The sequence below is a fragment of the Rattus norvegicus genome, chromosome 8 (assembly GCF_036323735.1).
Source record: "Rattus norvegicus strain BN/NHsdMcwi chromosome 8, GRCr8, whole genome shotgun sequence".
NCBI classification, from domain to species: Eukaryota; Metazoa; Chordata; class Mammalia; order Rodentia; family Muridae; genus Rattus; species Rattus norvegicus.
Genome location: NC_086026.1, coordinates 13396177 through 13408890, shown reverse-complemented (window position 1 = coordinate 13408890; position 12714 = coordinate 13396177). Strand labels below are relative to the sequence as shown.

The following is a 12714-nucleotide window of genomic DNA, read 5'->3' as shown; positions in this document are numbered from 1 at the left end:
TCCCCAGAGGTGTGCGTGCTTGGCATGCCACACACTATCGGGGCTGAAGGTGCAGACCTGGCTCTGAGCACGAGAACGGATCTAATGGAAGAATTGTGCAGTTGGTGGGGATTTTTAACCTAGGTTTACGTTAAGGCCCTTTCCTTCACTGTTTACTTAGGAAATGAAAAACAAAGCAGAGCCCTCCTCCCAAGTGTGCTGGGTGGGTAAGGGTCTCCGTTCCCACTCACAACCTTTCTGCCCTGTCTGTAGTTTCATCTGTTGGCTTTGTGAAGTTTCTTTCCAAAGCATGGAAAATGAATCTAAAAAAGAACATATAATGTGGTTTGAGCACTCATCTTGGCCCTGATGCCTTAATGGAAACAATGTGCAGAGCAGTGAGCGGGCAAGTTGGGCGCGCCTGGCGCAGTGCACAGTGCTCGGTGCTGAGCCTTTGAAGCTTCCCAGGGGCTGACCTGACCACCCCATAGGCTTTACTGGAAAGGAGAATTAACTCTGTGAATGCCACCAAAACACAACCCTAGGGTTGGGTAAAAATAACTTTCCCGGAGAGAGTCTTATAGCCTGATACAATCCTCAGTGTCATCTGTTCACTTAGAAACAGACACCACAACAATAAAAGACAATGTTTGAATTTACCTCAGATGTCAGCTTTATTGGCTAGTTAAGCCCCTCCCCCCTTCTCCAGGGACATCAGAGGTGGGACTGTAGCCTAGGCCATCATTTTGACAGAACCAGCTGTTTGTGCTTCAAGACCTGTTGTGGTGTTAAGAAAGTAACATATATGCTAGCAGTTCGCAACTTCAGGTTCTGTTAATACTTGAGTAAGCTTTTGTGGTTGAAGCAGAGCATGAAGGTAGAAAAATCCCTTAAATGCCGCATTAGTGTCCTAATGCATAGATGACACTCATCTGGAGTGATAGAGCCACATTTCCTTAAAGCTTATTTGATGATTCACTTCATCTGCCCTTGGAGAGCTTGGAAGAACTGCTGGGCCGCTCCCTGTAACTTGTAGCTATGTGTGTGTGTCCATAGTATGTGGTGGTGTTAAGAGAGAAGAAAGAGGGAGAAGCTTGGCAGTGGGCTTAACTTAACTTTATCTGGTGATCGTACCGTACAGCTGGGTTTTTTAAGAAAGTGGGTATTCGGGGTGGAAAAGAAAAGCATCCAGCCACCCCACCGCAGCGGGTAATGGAGATATTAAGAAAGGTCCCTCCTCCTTGCCTTCCTTCCCTTTCTTGGGCCCACTATGTAGTGTGTTCCAGGCAGGCTTGTCTACGAGCCAAAGCCTTTGATTTCGTGGCCCGATTTGTAATCTGTTCCAGACCTTTACAGTCAGAGCTGGAGTGTGACTGAGGGGGCGGGGCGAAGAACTTAGTGGAGAGTGACAAGGGAGAAGCAAGCTGTTAGCTGCTGCCCTCTCATTTTTGACCCTGGGTGGGGCCGTGCACACACAAGTACATGTCAGTTAGTGGCTCCGTGCATGTGGAGCTCACTCAATTCTCTGTGCTCTCCGGATCCATAGTTAAGAGAGGCTTAGCTAAGCCACATAGATAGGCAGAAAGGTGTCCATGCCTTAGGATGGAGGATAAGCTCTAACTTATTGCCCACTTCAAACATCAACCTTCATTTTCATATCTATTTCTTACATGTGTGGTTAGCATATGCTTGTGGAAGATAAGTCTCTGTCAGTGTTAATGCTGGTTGATAACCTCTACAAGAGGCTATCTGCTTTTTAACCGCATTAAAGAATATGAGTCTTGTAGTATTTGTGCGGATGTTAAATTATGTCAAATTTTAGGCTAGGGAGATAGATAGGTAAAGTACTTTTAGTTCAAACATGAGGAATCTTTGTGTTTTTGTTTGGTGTCAGATAGGCCTTGCTCTGTACCCATCTGGCCTGGAAATGATTATGTAGATGAGACTGGCCTCCAAGGCTCTCTGGTCTTGCCTCCTGAATGCTGGGGTTAAAGGAATGCACCTCCACACCCAGCTTTGTATTGAATCATTTCTCTTCATTTTTTGTCATTTTTTATGAATGGATTATTTTAATTTTTTATTTTATTTCACGTGTATGAATGTTTTGCCCTTATGCATATCTGTGCACTGTTGAGATATCAAGCATAGGAAAAAGGGAAGAACTATTTGTATCTGGACCTTCGCGTGCAGCTAATTCTCGGCAACTGTATGCCAAGGGCTCTAGGTTTCCGAGGCCTGCTTTGGTCTTCTAGGCACAGCTGAGATTACTCTGAAGAGAAGCCAGACTCTGTTAATCTTTCATCTAAAGATAAGCCGTATCTCCAGAGACTGGCCTGGCAAGTGCTCAGTTCTCTCTGTGGAGTAGTGAGGACAGGGTGCTGGTGGAGCAGAGCAGACTACCTGGCGTCCTTCAGGGTTGGCCCTACTGCCTGAGTGGGTCTGCCACAGACCTGCCTCTCTTCATTCAGAACCCACACAGGCCACACGACACAGCAGCTGCTGTGAGGGAGTCCGAGCCATCTCCCAGCAGCTCTTCAGCTTAAGCACTTCTTGACGTGAGGTTTTTGATACATCAGATTATTAAATAAATATCCAAACAGTCCGGGGTCAGCAAGATGGCTCATTGTTAGGTACTTACTGCCTGGTGACCTGAGTTCCATCCCTGGGACGCAGATGGCAGAAGGAGAGAACTGACTCTTTAAGTTGACAGGCACAGTTTGGTTTACACCCCCCACCACACCCCCCAGTAAATAATGTTTCAAAAATAAAAATAGTTTAGTACCTGGGCTTGGCATTGTTATTCAGTACCTAGGCAGGTTTTCAGTTGCGGCGACAGTCCCCGTTGCTCACCCAGAACGCTCAGTGTAGTAATATAAGTTCAGCCTCTACCGCTGGCACTCTTGACTGGCCAGCTCTCTCAAGTCCCAGGACTTGGAGCAGGAGCTCCTGCTGAGCGGGTGAGCTTTAAAATCATAGCATAAAAGCATAGTGGTTTGTGATTCAAAGCAGCTACTATCAGATGCGTGCACTTGTACACAAACTTTTTAAGTTTCAGCCTTACTTATATCATCTTTAGACTGTGCTAAAGATGGGCTAGCTGTTACTTACAGACACAGACTGAAAGCAAAGGGAAAGAAGTGGCAGACCTAGGGGTCAGGCTAGGGCCATCCCAGGCTTTAGTTTTACTGCTTGTCATTTCCCTTGGTGACCCCCACCCCAGGTCACCTCCAATGTCTGCTTGTGTGAAGCTATGCTTGTGCACTTGTGCTCCAGTCTGTCCCGTGTCACCAGCAGCATGTCACCAACTCAGGACAGGACTAGTTATTAACTGTCCCAAGGTGAAGGATAAAACAATACGGGAAAATAGAGGAAAGGAGCCACAGGCCAGGGCATGTATGCCTCATGGAAGGTCAGTCAGTCGGCTGTGTGGTGCCTTTCACCACAGCAGTGCATCATGTGAAATCAGCTCTGAGAGGAATCCAGTGAGTCTAACGTGTGCTCTCTCTCCTTCCACTGAGTGCCAGTCACTGTCTGTCCTTTTCTTCCAAATAAGTCATTTCCACAGTAAAGAGAAGCGGGGCAGCTGGGGACAGAAGGCTGACAACCAGTGAGAACATACCCTCTATCTCACCTCAGTTAGCTACCCATCTGCCCCAGAGTGCAGGAGGAGGTGTTGAGGGGAGAAATCTTTTAACTTTGACTGACTGACTGACTGACTGTCTGTCTGTCTGTCTGTCTGTCTGTCTGTCTGTCTGAGGCCTTACTCTCAGAACACTACCCCTGCCTTAGTCTTCTGTGTACTGGGATCACACAGGTATGCACTAAGATACTCTGCTCTGTTGACTTCTTTTTTCCTTTTGTTCCATCCCAATTGTTTTGTTGGGGGTCGGATGGCTTTTGAAGGTTGGAGGGGGAAAATGAATTGAATTACTTGTCCTTATTCCAGTCAGTTAAAGATGGGATACTGACCTGGATGTAGTGGGCCTTTAACCCTAGCACTTGGGAGACAGATGGACCGCCAGCCTGGTTCACATTAGTACAGCCGGCTCTACAAAGTGAGACTGTCTCGATGTTGGTGTGATGCTAAACGCTACATTACTTAGACATAAGGGTTATTAAGCGTTGGCAAGCAAGCTATATATTAATGATGACATTAGATAAGGTCCTGATTTGCCTATCCACTCACCTTCCTACCCTCCAGGCCTTTTAAGCAGAATCTCACTGTTTAGCCCAGACTAGCCTTAAAAAACTCAAGATAATCTGGCCTCAACTTTCAGGCAGATAGCACCACCTACACCTGCTGTGGATCCTGATCCACTCAATGCCAGAGATTTTCATGGTGAGAAAGAAACACCAGTATAATAAATGCCAGACGGACAAATTAATTACTGTGCCAACTTAGTGTAATTGTTTTGTAGCGAATTCAGCCCCTTATGTTGACAGCCATGGGTGTTTTGTACCTTAAACCAACAAAACCACACTCGTTTCTTCGGTAGTTGTAGACGGTCATTCCTTCAGCAAGCATTAGACAAACCCTTTTCTTTTTATCAAAAGAATTTATGTAAATTAATATTTCTGTTAAAAAATTCAGACTTTAAATTTATACTTGGTAAAATTTCTAGAAATTAATGATCTTGAAGCTAAGACTAACACCTCTGTAATTCTTTATAATAGCCCATGGTTTTGAAATTTTATAAACCTGAAGGTTACATTTGTACCACATTTTTATCCAGCGCATGCTTGTGTATGACCTGCACACTGGATAAGATGACAGCTTTGGGAAGTCAGTTCTTTCCTTCCACCATGTGGTCCTCCAGGATTGACTTCAGGTCCTGTGGCTCCCCTCCTCCCCCTTAAAGGTCGTCTTAAGTCTGAAAACTCAAGACCTGAGGAGGCTTGCAGAGAGCCCTGACTCTTTCTTATCAACAATCATGGGTAGTTTGGTTTTCTGTCAGATTGAAGTGCTGTTTGGGGCAGTTTCTCTTTGCCATGCAAAAGTAGCTCAGACAGGATTTTAGCAGGGAGTGTGTATGTGGTGTTTTGTTTACTTTTGTGTTTTTGACATTTTCCCTTTGCCTTTTTTGAGTTGGTTAAAATCAAGGGCTCTTCTTCAGGGAGGAAATTTGGAGAGCTTCTTTGCCTGTCTCCTGCTCCACCCCCTCTCCCTGGAACAAAGCGAGTTGTGTCTTCTTTGCTGCTTGTGAGGTCCCTACTGCACCCGTGTGAGTGCACTGCTGTGCGCTGTGTCTTGTTGGTTAAGTAAGATGCTCAGGGAGTGAGTGACCAAGGCTGAGGTAAAGCATATGCTAGCGTACCCACACCCACTCCATCACAGGAGCACGCCCTTCTGCTGTGTCGACTGGGCCTGGTGTCCTTGAAGAGCCAGGTGAGCTTAACTCTGAAGATGCACACTGACAGTGCAGTGCCAGCTGCCTGCAGCAGTCAGCCGTGAAGATCCCCGCTGTGGCCGGGCTCTGCCTAGGTGGGACTCTAGAAGCTGATGGTGAAAACAGAGGGGATGATTTTTAGCTTTGTTTTTTTTTAATGTGCAGTTTATTGTTGGGTTTGCTGTAGTTTTCTTGGCCTGGTTGTCTTTAGTTTAGGCAGGGTTACATTCTATAGCACAGGCTGGGCTGTCACTCACCGCAGCTCCAGCCTACCTCAGTCTGTAGTGAGCCTCCTGCCTCAGTTTCCCCAGTGCTGGGATTGCAGAAACAAAACATCACTCCCAGCCCAATTTGTTTTCACCAAGTATGTTTTTTAGTAACTCACTTAATCTATTATTACCAACGACGACGACAATCTAGTGTAAAACGCAGTCATTTTCTGTTTTTTAATACAGGAAATGCTTATGAGACTTAGGCTGTGTTTTGATGCTTGTATCTCATAATCCCAGAACTTCTCAAAATGAAAGGTCATTTTCTAATAACACTATTCATCCATTTATTGAATAGTTTTTAGATTAATTTTATTTTTGTTTTGTCTGCATCTATGTCAGTGTGCCACATGTGTCCTGTGCCTGTGGAGGCAGAACAGGGCACTGACACCCCCCACCCTCCACCCCCGGAACTGGGACTGCTGATGGTTGCGAGGCAGTGTGGACGCTCGGAATCACACTTGGTCCTCTGGAGAGCGGCAGGCGCTCTCACCCCGTGTCATCTGTCCAACCACTTGTACTCCTTCAATTAATTATAACTAAAGACACTTTTCTTCCCAGTGGGTGTTTGCTCTTGGCCTCAGTTCTTAAAAATAGTTGTTAAGATTATATTTATCATGCATACAGTGTCTTGGGGTACACTCACACAAAGCCATGATAACACTGCCCAAACCTCTCAGTTCCTCATCATCTTAATACACGTTAGTGGTCTGCAAGGGGATCTAGCCTTTCCACCTAGCAGATTCCAACAACGTTTTCCTTTTTTCTTCCTTTTACCTTCCATCCAGTGGGGATGTGTCCCAGTGATGTGCTCTTAGTTATCTTGTTTACTATGTTGTCTTGGGAACAGAGAAAGAAGCTCAAAGCACAATCAACTACCCCAGCCTTCCTCAAGCCAGCTCACCTCCCACACAACAGAACACTCCTTTAAGGATAAATGGGGGCCTAGAGACCTGGCTTAGCAGTCACGGCTCTTCCAGAGAAACTGGGTTCAGTCCCAGTACCTACTGTGGCGGCTCACAACAACTTTAACTGCAGTTCCAGAGGACCTTGTAAGTCTTCCTATATCCTGTACACACATGTACACTTACAGCCAGGTATATATAGATACCTTTTTAAAATCCTCTAAAAAGAGAATTATTTAAACGTTTTCCTGGGGCATGGACAAGAAAGAAGCTAATAGCTTGAAGATTTGCCAAGCTCCAATACCTTACTTAATAAAATTATTTTCACCAACATAGGTAATAGACAGGTTCTGTGTAGCTCACACCTCCTCACACCTACCTCCAATCGCCAATCAATGGGGAAGAATACGGATGAGAACACCGACTCAGTAAGTCACTCTGTTCAATTTGTTTCCATATGTGCTGTATAAAAACCATACCTTTCCCTTCCTAAAAAGAGTGCTTTGTAAACACTGGCTCCTTTATATATACGCTCCTTCTCCATTTTCCCACTTGATCAAACTGTTCACTGTTTCTAAGATTTTCTGTAATTCCCAAAGATTTCATCTTTTCTATAAAGGCACAAAGATGGGTGGCAGAGTTAACCAGTGGATCCTTCCTTTGAGGCATGTTACAGGCTCTCCAAGAGAACAGGAAGTACATTTCTACATTCCGTGAATACTACCGTGAGAAGCAGCACAGCAGAAGCTGAGCACGACCTGAGGACTGTTGTGAGAAGCACTGTGTACAGTCAAAACCCAGGCCTCAGACAGCAAGATGGCTCAGGGGGAAAGGTGTTTACTACAGAACCTGATGACCTGAGTCTGATCTCTGAAGCACATATAAGGACAATCAACTCCTACAAGTTCCCCTGTAACCTCAGTATGTATGTGTACCCCAAGATAATCTTAACAACTATTTTTAAGAACTGAGGCCAAGAGCAAACACCCACTGGGAAGAAAAGTGTCTTTAGTTATAATTAATTGAAGGAGTACAAGTGGTTGGACAGATGACACGGGGTGAGAGCGCCTGCCGCTCTCCAGAGGACCAAGTGTGATTCCGAGCGTCCACACTGCCTCGCAACCATCAGCAGTCCCAGTTCCGGGGGTGGAGGGTGGGGGGTGTCAGTGCCCTGTTCTGCCTCCACAGGCACAGGACACATGTGGCACACTGACATAGATGCAGACAAAACAAAAATAAAATTAATCTAAAAACTATTCAATAAATGGATGAATAGTGTTATTAGAAAATGACCTTTCATTTTGAGAAGTTCTGGGATTATGAGATACAAGCATCAAAACACAGCCTAAGTCTCATAAGCATTTCCTGTATTAAAAAACAGAAAATGACTGCGTTTTACACTAGATTGTCGTCGTCGTTGGTAATAATAGATTAAGTGAGTTACTAAAAAACATACTTGGTGAAAACAAATTGGGCTGGGAGTGATGTTTTGTTTCTGCAATCCCAGCACTGGGGAAACTGAGGCAGGAGGCTCACTACAGACTGAGGTAGGCTGGAGCTGCGGTGAGTGACAGCCCAGCCTGTGCTATAGAATGTAACCCTGCCTAAACCAAAGACAACCAGGCCAAGAAAACTACAGCAAACCCAACAACAATAAACTGCTTGCAGGCTCTGTGGGAAGGGGCACACTCCAGGTCACTCTAGCACATTTACTGCATGGGAATAATTAGTAGTCAGGATTGGTTATTTTGTTGGTCGAGTTCTCTTCAGAAAGTGGTCATTGATGAGCTGATGATTTGATTCGTAGCCTTTGTAGAAAGTCTCTCCGATTTTGTTTTAATGTGGTTTGGTTGTGTGTGTGTGCCTCCCTGAAGGTTCTGTGTGAAAGGCCTCTCTCTCTGAACCCACCAGCTTCCGGAGGATTCTGCTTCTGCCTTCTATCTCACAGCAGGAGTGCTAGGATTACAGATGTATGCTATTGAATTCTGTGTTATATGTGGCCTCCATGGATTCACCTCATGTTATATGGCTTAGGTAGCAAGTACCTTTACCCGCTGAGCATTTTGCAGGCCCTTTAACTCTATTTGTATAGCTTGCCACTTTGGTTCCTGTTCTCTGATGCTACCCAAGTTCCTTTTGCCTTCGGGATCTGTAACAGTTGTGATGGACATGGGTCACAGTCATCACATCTATGGTAGCTTCTCAGGGATTTCTAGCTGACTGGCTATCCCCTTGCATGCTTGAGTTTTTCAGGACAGTCTTTGTTTCATTTCAGCCATGAACCAGAGGATCACTCAGAGTGCTCCAGTGAAGCAGCCCCCACCCTTGGCTCCCCAGAGCCCACAGGGAGGCGTCCTGGGTGGAGGCAGCTCAAACCAGCAGCAGCAGATACAGCTGCAGCAGCTACAGATGGAGAAGGAGAGGCTGCGATTGAAACAGCAGGAGTTATTTCGGCAGGTGAGACCACAGGTTAGAGCGCGGCCTTTGTCTTCCGGGCTTCCCCTTCCAAAAGTCTGTGCTTTTCATTGTAGCTTTAGTCAGCTGCCAAGGAATGTTGGTTTTGTGAAAGCAGGCCTGCTTTTGTCCTGTTCCTTGACTGGCCTTGGTTCATATGCATTATAATTCATGGTCCTACATCATACAGAGCTGTATTTATTATCCAGAGTGGTGGGGCACACCTCTCCCTCTCATCCAGAACTTTGGAGGCCATTGCAAAAAGATTAGGAGCTCAAGACCAGTCTGAGCTACATTATAATGTGAAGGCTAGCCTGAGCTACATGAGACCCTGTTTCAACAGAAAAAAAGAAAAGTACTGGGCAGTTGTCAGTGCAGTTGGGCAAAAATGCTTCTTCCCAGGTGCAGGCCAATTGCAGACATTGTTTCTGAGAGCTTGGCAAGTAGAACTCTGGACTATCCCTTGGAGAAAAACAGTTTCTCCCTTAAGTGAATCATTTGTACAGTATACTGTGTGACATTTTCTTTAATGACAAATGTTTCAGTATTCTTAAGTCAAAGAATTTCCCTTAAAAATGTCCCCAAGTTTATAAGATCCAAGGTCTTAAGAGTTGTCGCTGTGCTTTCTCATGGTGAAGGGCAGAGGACCTGAGAGGGACAAGCTTGTGACAGTTCCTTCAGAAAGCACTGTTGGGCATCGGCTGAGGAAGAAGACATGGTCTGAGGTTTGGGGCTGAGTATAGTCTAATGAAAGAGCGTTCACCTAGCACGTGTGAAGCCTGGGTCCAGGAGACACCTAGTCCCACCCAGTTGTTTTTTTTATCGTACTTCAAGAATTTGAGATACTGTTACCTTAGTAGAGAGTTGGTCTTTGGTTAAGCAGTAGATTTGTATAGAAACTGTGAATGAATGTCACTGTAGTACAGTGGTCAAGAGTGTACAAAAAGAGAAGACCCAGGAAATACAATCTCCTTTCCCAGAGATTCAAACTTTGTTGGTTGTAAATTAACTGTTTATTTTTATTCTTACCCTCCAAGTTGTTTACCAACCCAAAATAGTGTCTGGACTTTCTAAATTGCCTTTTTTAAAATCAGAGCTACTGTGAATATTTAAAATTAGTTTTATATTACACTTCTGTTCCAAGAAGTTGGCCTGGAAGGTAGACTGACTTGAGCCCTGGAATCGCTCGTTTATAATGCGTCCCGTGGTCCAGGTGTGCTGGCCAGGTTCGTGTCCGCAGACAGTGACAGGGAGAGCACACTAACTCAGGTTTGTCCTCGCCCTCCATCTCACTGCAGAAGGAAGTACTTCCCAGTTACAGAAAACTCTTAGAACAGGTAGCATCACAAGGATTTCAGTGTTGTGGCCGAAGAAATAAAAGTAGTAAAGCTGGCTCGTTGTCTTCATTCTGTTCTGACTGTGACTGATTGGTGGGTGGGTGTACAATCAAGTTGCAATTTCATATGCATGTGGGCTGCCAAAATCCAGATTGTGTCATAATAAGAAGCTCACTCAGTTTATAATGTCTTCTCACTCTTTAACGTAGAGATGCACCTCTGTCACTCTGTGTTATGTCAGTTAGCCAGGGTTTCTTGGGCAAATTCTGCTACTTGTAGAATTCTTCCTTCCAAAGAAGTTTTCTGGCTGTTCTTGGGTGGTGGGTCCTGGACAGATGGCCTGCCTTCTTCAGAGGTAACCTCTGCTACTTTTTCCCTGCTGCCGTCTTGCCTAGTGTTGAAGGGTCAGACCTCCTCTGTTCTAATGCTAATGGACTGCATTTTATTTTAGAACTGTTTGTTTAGCAGTATATGAATGAGTATATCTTAAGGTCTCTGGCTTCCTGTGAACGTCTCCATCCACAGCTGTCTTATCACTGAAACATTGAAGATTATTTCTACCTGCTACATCTAACACAGAAACAAAGAGCCTACCTGACTGTTACTAAATTTGCCTTTGTCTTGGCACCAAGTCTTGCTGTCTGTCCTCAGTGCTGCTGGACTGTGAGGGGCAGTCTGTTCTGTGGTGACATCACTGGCTCCTGTTCTTCTTTGCTGTTTCTTGGGTAGCTTGGGAATTCTATGCTATGGTGAGATGTCTGGATACAATTTGTAAGTCAGCCTACACAGCCAAACCATGTGGCTTAAAGTAATTTTTATCCGTCTTATTTTTTACTCTTAGGCAATACGGAATATCAATCCCAGCACAGCAAATGCTCCAAAATGTCAGGTAGGCTCTTATATGATGTTTTAGCTTTGGGGAAAAAGATAACTAAATTAGGAAAGAGAGACACCGTGTTCCTGGCCCTGTGCTCATTGGAGATGAGCCAGAGTGAATATGTTTGAGTCGTCTTTCTCCCCAGACACTTGGCATTACTTTCCAGGGGACTGACGACTGTCTGGCCGTGCTGATTCTCCCAGAGTGTGTGGCATTTGAGACTCTCAGAGCTTCCTGTTTCATACACAGTGTGAAACAGTGTCTCAGTGGTCATTTTGTCAGCCTCCAAATGTGTATGATTTTTGTTCAAGCAGCTTAAAGTAGATGTTCTTTTCTCACTCTCTTTAAAGTTTTAAAGAGTCAGTAAATTGAGCCATAGCAAAGAAAGTAGTTAGTTTACATACTTGCGGTCTGTTTTTGGAAATCCTAATGAATACGTTATTCTCAGTAGCCCTTCTGAAGGAGGGCATTGTCACTGTCAACGCTGCCTCCACTCAGCTGCCTGGTGCAGTGACACACTGGTCACAAACGCACCAGATGCTGCTGTGGCTGCTCCTGTCTGAGCTATGAATAGTGGCCGTCTAGGTACCAGTGTGGATCCGTTATGTTTCTGCTCTAGAAGACCGAGATAAAGAGAGTCTGTGCCTCTTAGATGAGTAGAAGTAGCCATAAAACACTCTCCATTTCCTTCCCTTGCCCCACTCCTACCACCTCTCGCTCTTTAGGGATCACTGTATTATAGCCCAGGCTAGCTTCAGGTCTTTCTATGGCTGTCCTGCCTGTTGTTGCCCCATCAGCAGCCGAACTCTTTGTAGCTTCTCTGGGCTAAGTGGAAGGAGCATGTACTGTTAGGTTGGCCAGTGGAATTACTTGGTGATAAAGTCAGAGATCATCCTAACTAAGAAAATAAACTGAATTTTTTTTCTTTCATTTTTCAATTTTTGGGTTAGGCTATCCTTGAACCGACAGATCTGCCTGTCTCTGCTTCCACATTCTAGGATTCACTACCACACGTGGCCTGAACTCTGTTTTCTTTATCTCATAATGCCTTCATTTAACCAAAACATCAACCAAATAAGGGAGTGTGAACACTCGTGCAAAACAGTCATTTTCAAGGCAAGGGACACTGTACATCTGGCTGCAAAAACTGCGTAGCACTGGATCTTAGAAACATCTTTTCCGTTTCTATTAAGTGGTTTCTATTAGTGATTCTCAAGAGACAAAAGTAACTCCCTAGATTTTCATTGAGATCATAAGTCCTGTAAGTCAGAAATAAATGCAGAAGCTCTCCTTGTTTATATCTGAAACCCAAATCTAGTGAATGAAGATGCCTTCAGGTCTTCATTTCACACTTGAATAGAAAGGCCTTGTGTTGTAGTAAAGGCATCAGGAGTTGAGATCTTGGTGTGGTGCTTTGTTTTGAAGAAAAGATTTCCCCAAATCTATAGGCCAGGATGGCCTTGCACTCCCATGGATCCTCTGGATCCTCTGGATCCTCAGCCTCCC

At 44.9% G+C, this 12714-nt stretch overlaps 1 protein-coding gene across 9 annotated transcripts in view; it reads left to right on the top strand.

Moving 5' to 3' along the window:
* Yap1 (Yes1 associated transcriptional regulator) overlaps positions 1-12714 on the top strand; it is a 71090-nt gene that overhangs the window by 42750 nt on the left and 15626 nt on the right. For 3 of the 9 annotated variants that reach the window (NR_172096.1, XM_006242490.5, NM_001394328.1), the window contains exons 5-6: positions 8816-8997; positions 11173-11220. Coding sequence is in view for 8 of the 9 variants with exons in the window: in XM_006242490.5 (XP_006242552.1) it covers positions 8816-8997; positions 11173-11220 (230 nt within the window). In the remaining variant the exon portion in view is untranslated. Of the gene's footprint in view, positions 1-8815; positions 9010-11172; positions 11221-12714 lie in introns of all 9 variants that reach the window. The other 6 variants (XM_006242488.5, XM_006242489.5, XM_008765893.4 and 3 more) reach the window with 3 other exon arrangements.